Raw genomic sequence first — 18,546 nt, forward strand, 5'->3', positions numbered from 1 at the left:
TTGGAATATTTAGGTATTTTAATAAAACATCAAGACATGATATAATTTCCAAGCAGATTTAGCTAAGTCACACTGGTTTATTTTCAAACATTTCCAACTATTTCAAACTGTAATTACATTGTTTATGTAATAGCTGCACAAAGATTACTGTTAAATGATAGAATCATTTTACCCAAGAAGAAATGTATCCACATCTCATGTTCAAATAAACTCAATACGGGCCAGGCATGGTGGCTCATGCCTGTAATCCTAGCACTCTGGGAGGTTGATGTGGGAGGATCGCTTGAGGTCAGGAGTTTAAGACCAACCTCAGCAAAAGCAAGACCCTGTCTCTACTAAAAATAGAAAGAAATTAGCTGGACAACTAAAACTAGAAAAAATTAGCCAGGCGTGGTAGTGCACGCCTGTAGTCCCAGCTACTCAGGAGGCTGAGGCAGGAGGATTGTTTGAGCCCAGGAGTTTGAGGTTGCTGTTAGCTAGGCCATGGCACTCTAGCCTGGGCAACAGAGAGAAGACTCTGTCTCAGAAACAGTAACAACAACAATAACAAAAAACCTCAATACATCTGCAGTAAAAAAATAAATGAAAACAAAAACAAAAAACTAAAGATAAACCATCAATGTAGAAGAGCAAAACAAGGCCAATAAACTACTGTTAAAACTAAAAACCAAAAATATGAAATTTGAAGGAGCAGGAAGGAATAAAATTATACTAAATTCACATAAAAGATGACACACCTAAAGTATTAGGAAAACTGAAAAGTTATTTTTATTTTTTAATTGACAAAAATTGCATATACAGTTGACCCCTGAATATGGGAGCTAGAAAATCAAAAGTTGAAAATCCACGCACGTATAACTTTTGACTTTCCAAAAACATAACTACTAATAGCCTACTGTTGACCAGAAGCCTTACCAATAATGTAAGTTAACATATATTTTGTATGCTGTATGTGTCATATACTGTATTTTTGCAATAAAGTAAGCTACCGAAATTATTATTAAGAAAATCAGGCCGGGCGCTGTGGCTCACGCCTGTAATCCTAGCTCTTGGGAGGCCGAGGCGGGCGGATTGCTCAAGGTCAGGAGTTCAAAACCAGCCTGAGCAAGAGCGAGACCCTGTCTCTACTATAAATAGAAAGAAATTAATTGGCCAACTGATATATATATAAAAAATTAGCCAGGCATGGTGGCGCATGCCTGTAGTCCCAGCTACTCGGGAGGCTGAGGCAGAAGGATTGCTTGAGCCCAGGAGTTTGAGGTTGCTGTGAGCTAGGCTGACGCCACGGCACTCACTCTAGCCTGGACAACAAAGCGAGACTCTGTCTCAAAAAAAAAAAAAAAAAAAAAAGAAAATCATAAAGATGAGGGGTTGGTCTTGCTGTCTCAGAGGTGGAAGAAAATCTGTGTTGTTCAAGGGTCAATTATATTTATCATGTACATGTTTTGAAATATGTATACATATTTCATATAAGGAATGGCTAATGAAAAGTTATTTTAAACACAGTATACTGCTATCTAATTGAGATAATTAATCCAGATTTCAAAAGAGAAAGGAGAAAAATAGAAAAGAAAGATAGGTTCTAGAAAACCTGTCAGGGAGAGAGGAGGGCCAACAGGTCCCCATTGCCTTCAAACTGATTCTTACATTTAACTTTTTCATTGGTATCTTAACTTTGGCATTACTTCTGTACTTCAAATCGGTTTAGCTCAGCAGTTTCTCAACCATGGCTACAAAATAGGCTCATCTGATGAGACTTTTAAAGTGTCAGGGTCCCACCTCCAGAGATTCTGATTTAATTGGCTTAGAGTTTGCATCAATCAACCAAGATTTACTGACCATCTATGTAAAAAACAAAACAAAACAAAACCACTGCACAATACACTATAAAAATAAAATACAGCATCTACCCTCACCCAAAAGCCATGCTCTTTATGTTTCATGTCAGTTTTCAACTCTGGTGGTGCATATCAGAATCACATCAGGAGCCTTAATGAAACCCCCACACCTGGGCCTGAGTCTAGACTGACTAAATCAGAATCTCTGGGGGTGGGGTTCAGGCATCAGTATCTTTAAGTTTCCCTTTATCCTTTAATGGAGGTTGAGAACCACTATTCTAATAAGAAACTACAAAAGAGTTGAACAGCATATACATTAATTGATGGCAGCATATTCGTTAGAACAGTGTTTCTCAGTGTCTTCCTGGGAATACCTACAACACAATCACTGAGGATGTTCACTAAAATCCAGACCTCCCATTCATCAGAAATCTTGGGGATGGGAAGAAGAGGAAAGTTGGCAGAGATTAACATTTTCAGTAAGTTCCACAGGTGTTTCTGACGCACATTAAAGTTTGAAAGCCATTAGACTCGATGACAGGAGACTGAAGATCAATGCTGTCACACCTTGTATGAATTTCTACATTTGTATCAGTATTTTAGCTAGGTATGGGAAAAATATAAGGATTGGGGAAAATAATAACAGGTTAGAGTAACAAGACAAGAAAACTCAAGTAAAAATAGTTATATAATGCTCATGAGTTAACAAAGAACTGTCATATCAGTTTCTTCTCAGCACTTCTTTGATAGGTACTGTTATCTGCATTTTACACATGAGAGAACACAGAAAGAGGACCATGTAAGTCATTCAAGGCCTTAGGCAACAGCCCATTCCAGTACTCTTCTCACTTAAAATATCTGGAGGTGCTAGAACTATTGGAAATTAGAATTCATGAAAGTTCATAAAAAAGGAGAACAATCAACAGGAATTAAAGTTGGCATAAAATAAGAAAGAACCAATCCTATATTTTAGGCAGACTGACAAAACCTTTAATGATAATTCTGGAGAATCTGCCACCAGAATTAAGATTTTTTTTGGTTCCAAAAGTACACAATTCCTCTAACAATCATAATAATTTAAAGAAGGTTAGGAATGAAATGCTATTTCTACAAAGATAAAAGTTATGAATATGTTGGTTTTTTATTAATCCCTTTAAATCCAAATTAAGCTTTTGTAATGTGAGAAATGTGGTTAGAATAAGACTACAACACATAAAATAGAAATAATAGGTGTTATGGAATGATATTTTCCTTATAATTGTAAATGATTATTGTATATTTTTTAAAATAAGCCTTACTTAGGTCTTCTAAAGATGTGTCCATACTGAGAGCAGGCAAGCCCAACTGTTGGTGTATATACAATTGGCATCAGGCTTTCGATATCATCTTGCAGTATTCTAAAAAACAATTTCTCATTTCTTTCTTGTATTCCCATTATATAGATGTATCTGAAATTAAGCAAAGTATATAATGTCTAAGTCAGCCTGCATTACATTAAAAGTTTTGGCTTAAGAAAATTAAGTCTAAACATGTAAAATTGAAATTGAGTCCCCTCCCATGTCCACACGTCAAAGAAAAACAAAACCCTAAATTATCAATATTTAACACCCAGGACTAAAAATTAACAAAAATATAAGGGAATTTAAAGGGCAGATGAAGATGATGATGATGATGATGATAATGATGATGAAAATAACAAACAACACCACCTAAAGTTTACTGAGCCTTTAAAACACAAACAACACCACCTAAAGTTTACTGAGCCCTTACTGTGAGTCAGGCTCTGTACAAGGCACTAGAAATGTAAAGATCACCTTAAGCAGAGGTCCCCAACCTATGGTGAGTTGTATAATTATTTCATCATATATTACAATGTAATAATAATAGAAATAAGGTGAACAATAAATGTAATGCACTTCAATCATCCCCAAACCATCATTCCTCTAATCCCTGCTCCCGTCCGTGGGAAAAATTTTCTTTCATGAAAACAGTCCCTAGTACCAAAAACGTTGGGGACCACCACCTGAAGGAATTGATCTTCAAGGACACTGACATGTAAAAAAGGAAGCAAAAGAAAGTGGCATTCATTCAAATGTTAGCTTAACACTACATGTCAGGCACTACTTTGAACTCCGGGGATGTAAGAAGTGACCCCTACCATTAAAGAGTTGATAACCCAGCAGAGTTATAAGCATTAGAAGGTTTGCATAGAGCACAGAGGCAGCACAAAGGAGGCAATGGTCAATTCGTGTAAATAAATATATTAGTAGCTTCTTTTTAAGTTTAAAGAACAGGGAAATATTGGCTTGTAAACCAGTAATCATCCTGAATGAAATATGTCTAAAACAGACTCTATCTTTTCTCCAAACTTTTTTCTTTTCCTGTACCATCTGACCAAACGGGAAACCCAGAGTCCATTCTTGACTGCTTCCTCTCCCATCCTCTCCTACACCAACCTAATAAATCACCAAGTCCTACAGAGTCTACCTGGTACACTCTGTATCTTTCAAGCATTTCCTCCCTCTACCCTCGCCCAGTCCAAGCCACCATGATTTCTCTCCTGGACTACCTCAAGAACCTTCTAATGAGCTTTTTGTTGTTGTTATTTGTTTGTTTTAAGAGACAGGGTTGCTCTGTCGCCCAAGCTGGATGATGTGCAGTGGTCCTATAATCATGTCCTCCAAATGCAGCTCAGGTGGCATGCTCTCTGGGGACCCTACTCTGCCCACTCCTCTCCCCCACCACATACATACACACACACATTAGACTTTTCTGTTTTCCTATGATGCCCTAGTCCCTCTTATGTAACCCGCACTCCCCTCTTGACTTTCCAGCTTCCCTCCAGTCTAGACAAAACCATGAGCTAGGGACTATCACCTCATATACTTCTATATTTCCAGAAACTAGCCAAGTATATGGCACACAACACGTGTGCAAATATTTGGTGACTAAGGAGAAGTGATCCATTTAGAAGAGGAATTATATTTTCTATATAGCACCAGGGGCAGAAATGGTATCAGTAGGTAGAAATTAAAGGGACACAGGTTTTTCCTCAGTGTAGCATAGTAAGTAAGCAAACAACTGAGGGGTTATTAATAAGACGGCTTTGTGAAGGAGACAGCAGAGATATTAAGGAGAGAACAGGTGACCTATCAGGCATGTGACAGAGGGAAGTTATGCAAGTTGTGGACTTCTTTAATCACTCTCACCTTCATTCCACTTTAGTCACTCTGTGTTCCTCACAGGGATGCTGTAGCACTCACCTAGGATCGTTACAGCTCAGAAATGGTGAATGCCCTTATTCCACTCTCAGATCACAACCCTTTGCCATTCGGATAGCTATACAATGCCCTCACTTCATCATCCTTCCAGGGATTTCTAGCTTCTTGATCCCTTCATTTTCTCCCATTCTATTAGCTCCCTTTGGGATTCTTTTCATTCCCTAGTGGATTCCATAATCAAATCTCTCACTCCAAGCAAATCTTTTCCTGTCATTACACTATCTTTACCACTGCACCGCCCACCCAGACTGTGAATTCCCTGAAAGGAAGGACTAGGTTTTTTTCATTTTTTGAGTTCAAGCACTTAGACCAATGCCTAGCACGTAACAGCCCTGAATGAGTATTAGCTGAATTAATGTAGCATCTCTGCTAGCCCAGCAAACTGCAAACCAGAATCAATGTTACATTTCATCTTTTCTGTGGAAAAATAACATTGCTGTTCAGAATGGCACCCATATAAACAAGATTATATTGACAGGCTGTCAGGGCCTGTTCAATTCCTTTAACCTGCCCTTGCAGCTTTAACTCCAAACACTTACCACTCTTCTTCGCCAACCTTTTCAACCTTGGCCCTTCTAAAGCTGAGCTTTGACTTTCATATTTTATGTCATAAAGAAAATCAAGATCAAAGAGGTTAAATGAAATCTCATTATCTCTGCTCCAACACCTCCATACTTACTCTTACTAATACCTGTATTTCTCTTCTTTACTTCTGCTTCAGAGAATGCACTGTTCTTTGTTCTTGTTCAAGGCCAGCCTCTCTACCTCTGCACTTGACCCTATGCCTTTTTCCAGAGATCTTGCTCTATCAATTATTCTTTCTCCTGGCCTCATGCATGTTTAGCTTCCCCCCAGTCTAAAACATACTTCAACCCAAGTCCTCCTTTACTTACTGTTAATGTCTTTCTGCCCCCTCTTGCCCGAACTTATTGAGAGTGGTTTACATTTCCTTCCCTCCCATTCATTTTTCAATCCATTGCAGTCTCCATTTTGCCCCATCACATCAAGGAAATCTCTCTCGCCAGTCAACAATAATCCACTATACTTAAAAAACTTAATGGATATGTTTCACCTGTATGCAGACTGATCCCTTTACCCAGAATAACTTGTCTGTCTTTCTCATTAGCCTGCCACCTACAGCATATTGTAAAAAATTCAGCTCAGCCAGCATAGCTGTGTGCATCTGTAGTCTCAGCTACTCGAAAAGCTGAGGTGGAAGGATCACTTGAAACCCGGAGTTTGAGGCTGCAGTGTGCTATGATCGGACCTGTGAATAGTCACTGCACTGCATTGTATTCCAGCCTGGACAACATAGTGAGACCTCGTCTCTTAAAAAAAAAAAAATTCAGCTCTTGCACCACTTCCTCCAGAAAGCTTTATCCAATTCCTCAAGTTGGGCTAGGTACTCTCTTCATGCTTCCAGAATATACCCTGCATGTACCGTTTTCTTATTGTACCTTACACTGTGGTCTAGAGTACAATGACAAGCATAGTATAACCATCTATTGACAAGCTTCTACAAGACAGGGCTGGGTACTACTGGGTTGGTCATACATTCTAGTTTGCCAGGGACAGTTTTGGTCACACCTCTTTTTCACTCCTCAAAGTGCCTGGATTAGATGATATAGTAAACAGTCACCCTATCTATTACCTACTTGATATCCTCAGTGGCTAGTATAGTGTCGCACACAAAGTAGGTGATCAATAGACATCGAATAAAATGGGCATAAATCAGATGGTAACCTTTCCTTCTAAAGTTCTATTAAAACCTGAAATGTTCTAGGTTTAAGCATAAAAACCTACTTCTAAATTTTACAACAGTGAACACAGTGAAGCAGTCACTGAAATGAAAGAAACAATCATCATAAAAATAGTTACCTGACAAAAACACAAACTATTAAGAGATTGTATATTTCTCATGCTATAATAACCATAATGCTCCCAATATTCCTAATCAGAATATCAACAAAAAACAAAACATTTAATCAACTCTTACTTTTCCAAAGGGCTACTCATTTTTTTCAAGTTTCTGTGGAATCGTAAGGCTTGAATATCTTGTGTCTCTATTTTGGGAGGTAGAAGTCCTTGAAGACCAAGCATTTGTCGTTCCTGTAATGTAAATGCCATTCCCTAAAGAGGAGAAATAAAAAGATTAAATATTATTTTTGCCCAGACGTGGGAAAAAGGTTACTCTTACATACCATTGTTGGGAATGTAAACTAGGTTAGACTTTTGGAAGACAATTTTAAAGTATTCTTAAATTTTTTAATGCGCATACTCTTCAATCAAGCAATTCAACTTCTACCTAGCCCTCTTAGAGAAACATCCATACATGAAATAAAGAGGCATATACAAAGAGATTAGCTACAGTATTGTTTCTAGTCCTCTTGGCCGTTAAAAACTAAAAGTCCATGAATTATGATATAGTTAAGCATACCATAGAAATAGTTAAACATATATCTCTAACCATATAGTAGAGAGATCTCTAAGACATATAGTTAGGAGGAAAAAAAGCAAGTTCCAAATCAAAGCCAACTCACTGTTAACCCATTCATGTTTTAAAAACCCACATAAAACTACATATTATACACAGATGCATGCATACATTATAAGTGAAGTCAACAGAATACAGTCTGAAAGAACATAAACCAACTCATAGCAGAGGCTACCCCTCCACTCTGAAAGGAGTGAGGCTGGGTGGGGGAAGGGGGATGGAAGAAATTATACCTAAGGAAAAATTAATCTATGTCATAAGATAATCTTTTTCAATTTCTGGTATTCTGCTGAAGGTTACATTCATTGCATCAAAGCAATGTCAGTGAAAATGCTGGACACTAAGGACTTCGGAAATTTTTTTCCTCCATAAAAGCAACAAGAACACTGGCCAAGTGATCAAAATCAATTTTTGGAATAATGGAAATTAACCAAAGGCTTGTAGTTTCTATTGGGGAGCACTTATTCAAGAAAAACGGCTGAATTTTAGTAAACAGCAAACTTCCTGATATTTTATCATGCTCCCCTCCCCTCTTTAGCTCCATGATAGTTTTGAAAACCAACAGTTCACAAAATCAACAGCCTGGAACAACCACTGGAGAGGATAAAAGGGACTAGAGATTCTTCCAAAGCCCTATTCTCAGGGAAATGTCATTATTTGACCTATCTGGTGGTTCCCTGGAAGACTGCACTTGCAAAGCTGTCCCTATTTGACCTAACTTGGAGCTCACCCAGTGCAAACAATCTTTCCCTGAGAAGTGCTTGTTGAAAACAATCAGAGGCAATTATGTGGTAAGGCAGTTGACAATAGTGAGACAAACAATAGGGTAACCAAAAAGCTGAAAAAGAAAGGCTAAGGAATGAGATGTCCTTGGGGGAGGAGCTCTGACAAGCTCTCAGGTGGTACTGGGAATCAAGAAGGCCAAAGCATGACCTGTGGACATGCTCAGGAAAGACCTGAGAAGGCCCTAAGCTCCCACCGCTGGCTGGCCTTGAGGTTCTGTGCAAGCAGGAAGTGAAGGCTGATTGATGTGTGGTTGGAAACAGGCTGCCTGAGCACTGGAGGCACGCCCTAGCAAGCACACAGAGTTCCTTATGAAGAATGGGGAATGTACTGGTTCTAAACATTTAAGTCCTTGTCTAATCATTAGCTGATCACTAAACTAACCAAGCAGAGACTTCAGTAGGCACACAGAACAAGAATATAGATTTTATAGTTAGCTCAGAAATGTCACTAAATAAGCAAAAGCAGCAGCAACACAACAAACCTAAGGAGTATCTGATTTCCAGAGCTGCCACATTGTTTAAAATGTCCGGTTTGCTAAAAAAAATCATGATATACAAAGAAACAAGAAAGTCTGACTCATATACATGAAAAAAGGCAGTTAATAGAAACTGTCCTTGAGGAAGCCCAGACATTGTAGTTACTAGACAAAGACTTCAAATCAGTAACTTTAAACACATTCAAAGAACTAAAGGACACCATGTTTAATGAACTAAAGGAAAGTATGAGAACGATGTTCTACCAATTAAGAGAATATCACTAAAGATATAGAAATTATAAAAAGAAACTACATAGAAATTCTGGGGTTGAAAGTAAATTAAATGACATAAGAAATTCACTAGAAAGACCCATTAGCAGATTTAAATAAGTGGAGGAAAGAATCAGTGAACTTAAAAATAGGTCAACTGATATCATCAAGTCTAAGAAACAGAAAGAAAAAAGAATGAAGAGGTATGAAGAACAGAGATTCAGATAACTGAGGGACACCCCATCAAGTGTGCCAACATATGCATAACAGAGTCCCAGGAGAAAAGAGAAAGAGGCAGAAGAATATTTGAAGAAATAACACCCCCAACTTCCCATATATTATGAGAAACATTGATCTACCCATCCAAGAAGCTCAACTCCAAGTAGGATAAACTCAAATACATGTATACATAGACACATCATAAACTGTCAAAAGGCAAAGAAAGAAATCTGAAAGTAGAGTTCTAGAAGTGACTTATCATGTATACGGAATCCTCAGTAAGATTAACAGCTAATTTCTTATCAGAAACCATGGAGGCTAGAAGGCAGTGGGATGACTAAATATTTAAAGTGCTGAAAGAAAGAAACTGTCAACCAAGAGTTTCTATCAATATATCCTACAAACTATTCTTCAAAAATAAAGGAGAAATCAAGATATTCCCAGCTAAACAAATATTGAGAAAACTTGTTGCTAGCAGACCTACCCCATAAGAAATATCAAAGAGAGTCCTACAGGCTAAAATGGAAAGACACTAGACAATAACTCAAATATACACAAAGATACAAACAGCAACTTTTCCCCTCCTGATTTAAAAGAGAACTGTATAAAGCAATAATTATGTATCTCTGCTGATGGAAACACAACATATAAAAATGGTATGCTAGAAAATATCTATTTATCATAAAGGAAGGCAGTAATGGAGGAATAGAGAAACAAAAAAAGACACAGAAAACAAGAAGCAAAATGGCAGATGTAAATCCTACCTTATCAGTCATTACATTAATGTAAATGGATTAAACTCAGGGATTGGCTGAATAGATGAAATAACATGATCTAATTATAGGCTGTCTCCAAGAGACACACTTTGATTCAAAGACACAAATAGGTGAAAGTAAAAGAATGGAAAAGATACACGATACAAATAGAAACCAAAAGAGAGTTGGAGTGGCTACACTAACAACAGACAAAACAGACTTTGTTTTTTTCTGAGACAGAGTCTCACTCTATTGCCCGGGCTAGAATGCCATGGCATTGGCCTAGCTCATAGCAACCTCAACTCCTGGGCTCAAGCAATCCTACTGCCTCAATCTCTGAGTACCTGGGATTACAGGCATGTGCCACCATGCCCAGCTAATTTTTTTGTTGTCCAATTAATTTCTTTCTATTTTTAAAAGAGACAGGGTCTCACTCTTGCTCAGGCTGGTTTCGAACTCCTTACCTTGAGCTATCCGCCCACCTCAGCCTCCCAGAATGCAAGGATTACAGACATGAGCCACCACGCCCGGCCAAAACAGACTTTAAAACAAACATTATTACTACAGAAGGACATTTTATAATGATGAAAGGGTGAATCGATTAAAAAGATATAACAATTATAACACCCCTAATGACAGAAGTCCAGAATACATGAAGCAAAACTAATAGGATTGAAGGAAGACAGACAGACAGACAATTCAACAAGTTGGAGACTTCAATATCGCACTTTCAATAATGGAGGAAACACCAGACAAGATAAATAAGGAAACAGAAGATTTGAACAACAGGATGAATCAACTAGACCTAACAGACGTTTATAGAACAGTCCACTCAATAACAGCAGTATATACATTCTTCTCAGGTGCTCATGGAATATTTTCTAGGACAGAACATACATTAAATCATAGAACAAATTTCAATAAATTTGAAAGAATTTAAACCATTCAAAGTATGATTTCTGACTGCAATGCAATGAGATTAGAAACCAGTAATATAAGGAAATTAGGGGAATTCACAAATATCTGGATAGTAAACAACACTCTGCCTAATAACCAATTGGTTAAAGATGAAATCACAAGGGAAATTAGAAAATACTCTGAAATGAATTAAAACACAACATACCAAAACTAAGGGAATGCAGTGAAAGCAATGATTAGAGGCACATTTACATCTGTAAATGCCCATATTTTAAAAAAAGCAGAAAGATCTCAAATCGATAACCTAACCTGAAGCAAGCAGAAGGAAGGAAATAATTAGAATGAAATAGGGAAGAGAAAAGATAATTGGGGAAAAAAACCCAAAAAACAATGAAACCAAAAGATGGTTTTTTGAAAAGATCAACAAAGTTGATAAACTTTGGGATAAACTAACACAGAAAAAAGGAAGAAAACTCAAATCATTAAATCCTTTATGTCTCATGCTTCTCCTTATAAGATTTTATTGAAGGCTGGGATATATAAAAGAGGTAAAACCCAAACTGTCACTCTTACTCCCTTTTTCCAACTCTAGTAAAAGGCTAAAGAAAATGCTAAAATTTATGTTTAAATGAACTATGTAGTTCATTTAAAAGTGCTTTGCCTATCCTTACTATCAAAGGTAAGTGAGTTGGCTATACAAGGTTTCACTATCTATCTTCTATTTAGATTTAAGGGACACTCAAAAGTGTTTTATTTACAATGCAGGGTAGAAAATAAAATGATTACCAAAGATATAATTTTATGTACAAGTATTTTTGTTAACAGTTGGTCAAATTCTTAAATTTGCTAGCCTGGTGTTAATAAGTGAAGCAAGACTATGACGATGACAGTTTAAAATGAATAGTTTGATTACTTTGTTAACATTCAGCAGATACAAATGTCTTCTCATCTACTCCTCTACTTTCTCCATCTTCCTCTGCTATTTTTCCCGTTGTCTCACCTATGCAACAGTAACACTCTCTCTCCCTCCCAATTTACATAGTAAAGGTGTACTTCCTTTAGCTGATCCTGAAGGATCCTGAGCTATTTTCCTTTAGTACATACTGTTTCTCCACCTAAGTTAATATTGATAAAGATCCCTTAACTTGACTTTCAAACATGCTGGTAAATGTGGTAGGGGACAAATAGAGTCCTCTTCTGCTCCTTTTCATCTTAGTGCAGTTAGAATAATCTGCCGGGGATTAGGAAATTGCCAAATATTTATAGAACTGATAACATGACTAGTGACTAATGATTAAAAATGTCAAAATTGGAAACAGTATTCAACAACAGGGTCATGGCTAACTAAATTAAAAAACATCTGAAGGGAAGAACAACTCATGTTTATATAATATGTATTTTACTGTATCTAAAGGTGATTTACAGTTTTTCTTTTTTCTATACAGCAATCTAAATTAAGAAATTGGGGTCTGTGCTAGTCTGTTCTAGCTGCTATAACAAAAATGCTACAAACTGGTTTATAAACAATAAACACTTATTTCTCACAGTTTGAGAGGCTGGGAAGTCTAAGATCAGGCAGTCAGCACTTCAGGGTCTGGTTAGAGATTACTCCTCATAGGAGGAGCCTGCTCATTGCATCTTCTCATAGTGAAAGGAGCTATCACTGGGGCCTCTTTTGTAAGGGCGCTACTCCCATGCAGAGCCCTCATAAATTAATCACCTCCCAAAAGGCCCCCACCTCCTAATACCATCACTTTTGGGGGTAGGATTTCTACTAATGAATTTTGGAGGGATACAAACATTCAGTCCACAGCTGGGTCTAAAGATACATCAACACTAAAGATTACACAGTCCATAAGGAATTAAGGTGAGACTCTCATCAGCTTTTGTGATTCCAAATCTATTTACTATTAATACACAGCCATATAAGGCTTATCAAACATTATGAAGATAAATTTACAATATACTTTTTTCCAGTTGTAAAATGGTATGTGAAACTATATACTACGATCTTAAAAGTAAATATAATTTTAAGAGGATCATGGCAAAATAAAAATAGACAATATACTGGAATGGTAGGAATATTATTAGAAAAGTTAGCCAAATAAGCATGGGGAGAAAAGGAGAAATCCAATCTTACACCTGTACAGCTCTTTAAATGTTTCAAAATGCTATTACCTACATTATCTACACAAGAAAACTGATGCCGAGAGAGGTTAAATGATTTGCCAGATTTTCATGGCTAGTTAATGGCAGAGCTCAAATTAGCACCTAAACTCCTGCTTATAATCCAGCATGTGATGTCCAACCTTTTAAAGTATAAGAAATTTTTAAAAATTTTCATAAGGAATTTCATGTTTATACCTGAATAGACAAATCTACAGAAAAAGAAAGCAGAAGCTGGGAGGGCAGTGGAAATGTGAAATGGGGAGCAACTGCTTAATGGGTATTAGGTTTCCATTTGAGATAAAGTAAAGTTCTATAAGTAGATAGTGGTGAGGGCACAAAATTGAATGTACTTAATGTCATTGAATTGTAAAGTTTTAAATGGTTAAAACTGTAAATTTCACATTATGTTTACTGCAATAAAAAAGTTTTATAAACAGGTGGACAGTGATTAGACATACATTTTTAAAAATTCAGAATTCAGTACTGCCTTTAATTACTGATTCATTAACCACAGCAGCAATATACTCTTTTTTTTTTTTTTTTTTTGAGACAGAGTCTCACTTTTGTTGCCCTGGCTAGAGTGAGTGCCGTGGCATCAGCCTACCTCACAGCAACCTCAAACTCCGGGGCTCAAGCGATCCTCCTGCCTCAGCCTCCCAAGTAGCTGGGACTACAGGCATGCACCACCATGCCCGGCTAATTTTTTGTATATATATTTTTAGTTGGTCAATTAATTTCTTTCTATTTTTAGTAGAGACAGGGTCTCGCTCAGGATGGTTTCGAACTCCCAACCTCGAGCAATCCACCCGCCTCGGCCTCCCAGAGTGCTAGGATTACAGGCGTGAGCCACCGCGCCCAGCCAGCAACATACTCTTAAAAACAATATTTATACATATATAAAAATTAATTCAGTCTACAATGTTTGAGGCACAAACTTGATTTAACATTTCTTAAGTCCCCAAGAAGTTCATAACCCATGAATTTGGAATCACTAATCTATATTCTTTCTTAAACAAAAACAAACTCTTTCTGATGTTTAAGGGATTTCCAGAAATGGCCCTTCAATGACGTAACTATACAGATGTTACTCAACCTCAGAGATTTCAGAAGCATTAGATCTTATTTTAGAGATTCCAGAGCATTAGATCTTATTTTCTTTATTGAAGTACTGTAATGCATTTAAGACTATCCTCCCTCATGAAATTTTTTTTTTCACACTGTAATATCTTTAATTAAGTACAAATAACTTTTTTTTTTTTTTTTTTTTTTTTGAGACAGAGTCTCGCTTGTTGCCCAGGCTAGAGTGAGTGCCATGGCATCAGCCTAGCTCACAGCAACCTCAAACTCCTGGGCTCAAGCGATCCTCCTGCCTCAGCCTCCCGAGTAGCTGGGACTACAGGCATGCGCCACCATGCCCGGCTAATTTTTTATATATATATCAGTTGGCCAATTAATTTCTTTCTATTTATAGTAGCGACGGGGTCTCGCTCAGGCTCAGGCTGGTTTTGAACTCCTGACCTTGAGCAATCCACCCGCCTCGGCCTCCCAAGAGCTAGGATTACAGGCGTGAGCCACAGCGCCCGGCCCCAAATAACTTTTTAACATGTTATTATGTTACATGGAGACCATTTCACCCACTGCTCTGTTTGGCTGCCAGTCTCTTATCCCTCTCTTCAGCAATGGTGAGGCGGATACCTTTTCCTCGAGGAAGAGAAATCCATGGTTTATTGCCTTTGCCAATAACGAAAATGTTGGAGAGGCAAGTGGCAAAGCTGTTGCCATTGGCATCTTTCACGTGAACCACATCAAAAGACCCGGGATGTCTTTCTCTGTTGGTGATCACATCAATTCTTCCCAAGTTAGCGCCTCCAGTCACCATACACAGGTTACCAGTGTCAAACTTGATGAAATCAGTTATCTTGCCAGTCTCCAAATCAATCTGAATGGTGTCATTCACTTTGATGAGTGGATCAGGATAGCGGATGGTACGAGCATCATGAGTCACCAGATGAGGGATTCCTTTTATGCCCACAAAGATTTTTCTCACTTTGCACAACTTGTACTTGGCCTCCTCAGGTGTGATACGATGAACAGCAAAGCGACCCTTGGTGTCATAAATCAGACGAAAATTCTCTCCAGTCTTGTCAATGCTGATGACATCCATAAATCCAGCAGGATAGGTTATATCAGTTCGGACCTTGCCATCGATTTTAATGAAGCGCTGCATGCAGATCTTCTTCACTTCATCTCCTGTCAGGGCAAACTTAAGCCTGTTTCTTAGGAAAATGATGAGTGGGAGACACTCTCTCAGCTTGTGGGGACCGGTGGATGGACGAGGAGCAAACACACCGGTCAGCTTATCCAGCATCCAATGCTTTGGAGCTGCTACACGCTTCAGATGCTTCTTGGGACTGCGGGCCATGGCTGCGCTAAGCACAGAAAGAGCCCCTCATGAAATTTGTTTGCCACTCAATGTGCTTTGTAAGTTCCTCATAACCCCTAAGTCTCCAGAGTAGGTATTAAATAAATTATTTTCATAAGGATAAAAAACCAACATATTCATCAAATGTCTATTATACCCACAGCACTAAAAAAGATACAAAGAAGTATCTGAATGGTCCCTGCCCAAAAGGAGCCTGAAATATAGTCAAGATGATATAAATTCATGAAAATATAACTACCATCAATGATTTCAGTAATAGCTTAAGACATGGAAAGAAATATAAAGCAACACATATTGATTACTTGTCAAAGAAACAGGAAGATAAAAACTGCTATGAAGTTTCAGAGAAGGGAGCAATTACTTTAGTCTATGGTGCAGGAAAAGGCTGTACAGGAGAACTGAATTTGAAATGAGTTGCACCTTGAAGAGCAAACAAGATTTGAGGACATAGGCAAAAACAAGACAGGATTAAAATATCCTTCCTCAAGCTTCATTTAATTTTTTTTATTTTAAAGAAAATTCTTAATGTTGTATAACCACCACCTCTACCTGGTTCCAAAGTATTTTCATCATCTCAGAAGGAAACACCATGTTTGTTAAGCAATTATTCCACATTCCCCTTCTACCACCAGTACCTAGCAACCACCAATCTCTTTTCCGACTTTATGGATTTACCTAGATATTTTATATAAATGTGGTACCTTAAACATGACCACAAAAACAAGAAATCTCTATCATCATTGACACATCAAGAATATAGATTAGTGATTCCAAATTCATGGGTTATGAACTTCTTGGGGACTTAAGAAATGTTAAATCAAGTTTGTGCTTCAAACATTGTAGACTGAATTAATTTTTACATATGTATAAATATTGTTTTTAAGAGTATGTTGCTGCTGTGGTTAATGAATCAGTAATTAAAGGCAGTACTGAATTCTGAATTTTTAAAAATGTATGTCTAATCACTGTCCTCCCTCTCCCTCCCCCTCCCCCTCTCCCCACCTTCCCTCCCTCCCTAACTTTGTTCCTTCCAGCTAGAATTAGGAAGCAAAGTCAATTCTTTTCTGATGGTAAAAGTTCTGAGGGGTAAACTTTAGAAGGTATAAAGCAGCCATGATTCTTGCCATGTTGAGAAGCATGGTAAGTAGAAAAAGCAAACAGCTCTGAACAGTCTTATCATAAAGCTACAAAAAAAGTCATACTTTTATCTGTCTAAAAATTATCAAACCTCTACCAGAAAGAGAGAAAATATATTTTGATATTAATGTTACTAACCTTGTTTGTTCTTGGATTTAACATAAGTGGCTTGCCTTTCTCTTTTACGTGCAAATGACGACATGCCAAAGTACAAGGAGTGGCAACTACTCTTAACCGGGATAACATCTTTTTTTTTCACCTGGGAAAAATGAAGCAAATAAATCACTGATGAGAAACAGAACCGCATGTACATCAAGTATCAGTTTTCAAAAGCAGATTTTTAAAAAAGCTTATCTTTGCACATGTGAAAATGTTTTTACAAAATACATTTATGTTTTCTCAATTTGTAACAGTTGCAAAAGGGTAACAATAAGGTGAATGTGAAGACTTACTTTTCCTAACACTCTTAAATTCTTGGATAATAATCACTGCTACTTTATATGTACCACCTACTATATGTCAGACACTGTGCAAAGCATTTGACCTCCTTCTATGCACACAAGCTTGGCATAGAAGCTTGTGAAAGAAACAAATTAAGATGTTAAGAAACAAGGTAACATCTAGTAAACAGCAAAGTAAGTTCCATTTAAGGAGTGTGGGAGTTTAGCTTGAAGGTGGAAAGTAAATAACAGGAAAGCCTGAGGCATACATATTAAGAGGAAGGGAAACTATCCAGATTCTTAATCTAGACTTAGAATTTTAATGTGCTATATTCAATGTTTAAATTTAATGTACTCGGGCTGGATGTAGTGGCGCATGCCTGTAGTCCTAGCTACTCCAGAGGCTGAGGCAGGAGGAATACTTGAGCCCAGGAGTTGGAGGCTGCAGTGAGCTATAAGCACCACTGCACTCCAGCATGGGTGACAGAGCAAGACCTTGTCATTCATTCATTAATAAATAAGTGAATAAATACATGAAGAAACTAGAATTTTTTATCTTAGAAAACCTGTTATTTAATATAAACAAATCATGTAAATTGGCTAGAAAACATATGAAGAACTTCTGCATTCATCACAAACATATGGGAATTTTTTAAATGAAGAACTATACATAAAACCTTAAATATTTAGTGATAACAGATTCTTCTGCTTATCAATTCTTCTACCAAAACTGAGAATTTCCCATTTTCTTTAAATATTACAAATGCTTGCAACAATCATGCAGTAAGTTTTTCAAATGTAACTTCCATTTGCTGAGAAATCAATGGTCTGTATATGGAAGGGCATCCAAATCATTTGCATAAGGATTAACAATTTTTTTGAGGTGACATTCATGTAACATAAAATTAACCATTTTAAAGTGAACAATTCAGAGGCATTTAGAAAATTCTTTTTTTTTTTAAAGAAAATTCTTAATGTTGTATAACCACCACCTCTACCTGGTTCCAAAGTATTTTCATCATCTCAGAAGGAAACACCGGGTTTGTTAAGCAATTATTCCACATTCCCCTTCTACCACCAGTACCTAGCAACCACCAATCTCTTTTCCGACTTTATGGATTTACCTAGATATTTTATATAAATGTGGTACCTTAAACATGACCACAAAAACAAGAAATCTCTATCATCACTGACACATCAAGAATCAAGAGATACATACATACTACAAAATAAGTGACCTGTTTTCTTTAAAAATGTTGATGTTATGAAAAACAATGACCAAGGAACTATTGCAATTTATAGAAGACTAAACATATGATAA

At 37.2% G+C, this 18,546-nt stretch overlaps 2 protein-coding genes across 2 annotated transcripts in view; both read right to left on the minus strand.

The window, feature by feature from the left end:
• ME2 (malic enzyme 2) overlaps window positions 1–18,546 on the minus strand; it is a 61,077-nt gene that overhangs the window by 29,480 nt on the left and 13,051 nt on the right. Inside the window, exons 2-4 of the mRNA XM_075993862.1 lie at window positions 16,924–17,044; window positions 7,116–7,249; window positions 3,137–3,286 (exon numbers count right to left, since the gene is read on the minus strand). Coding sequence (XP_075849977.1) covers window positions 3,137–3,286; window positions 7,116–7,249; window positions 16,924–17,031 — 392 coding nt within the window. The 5' untranslated portion in view covers window positions 17,032–17,044. The remainder of the gene's footprint in view (window positions 1–3,136; window positions 3,287–7,115; window positions 7,250–16,923; window positions 17,045–18,546) is intronic.
• Window positions 14,604–16,435, minus strand: LOC105874236 (small ribosomal subunit protein eS4, X isoform-like). The gene has a single exon (XM_012769833.3). It carries the CDS (start codon window positions 15,625–15,627, stop codon window positions 14,836–14,838), a length of 792 nt encoding a protein of 263 aa, XP_012625287.1. The 5' UTR covers window positions 15,628–16,435; the 3' UTR covers window positions 14,604–14,835.

Source organism: Microcebus murinus, chromosome 17, assembly GCF_040939455.1.
Source record: "Microcebus murinus isolate Inina chromosome 17, M.murinus_Inina_mat1.0, whole genome shotgun sequence".
Classification (NCBI taxonomy): domain Eukaryota; kingdom Metazoa; phylum Chordata; class Mammalia; order Primates; family Cheirogaleidae; genus Microcebus; species Microcebus murinus.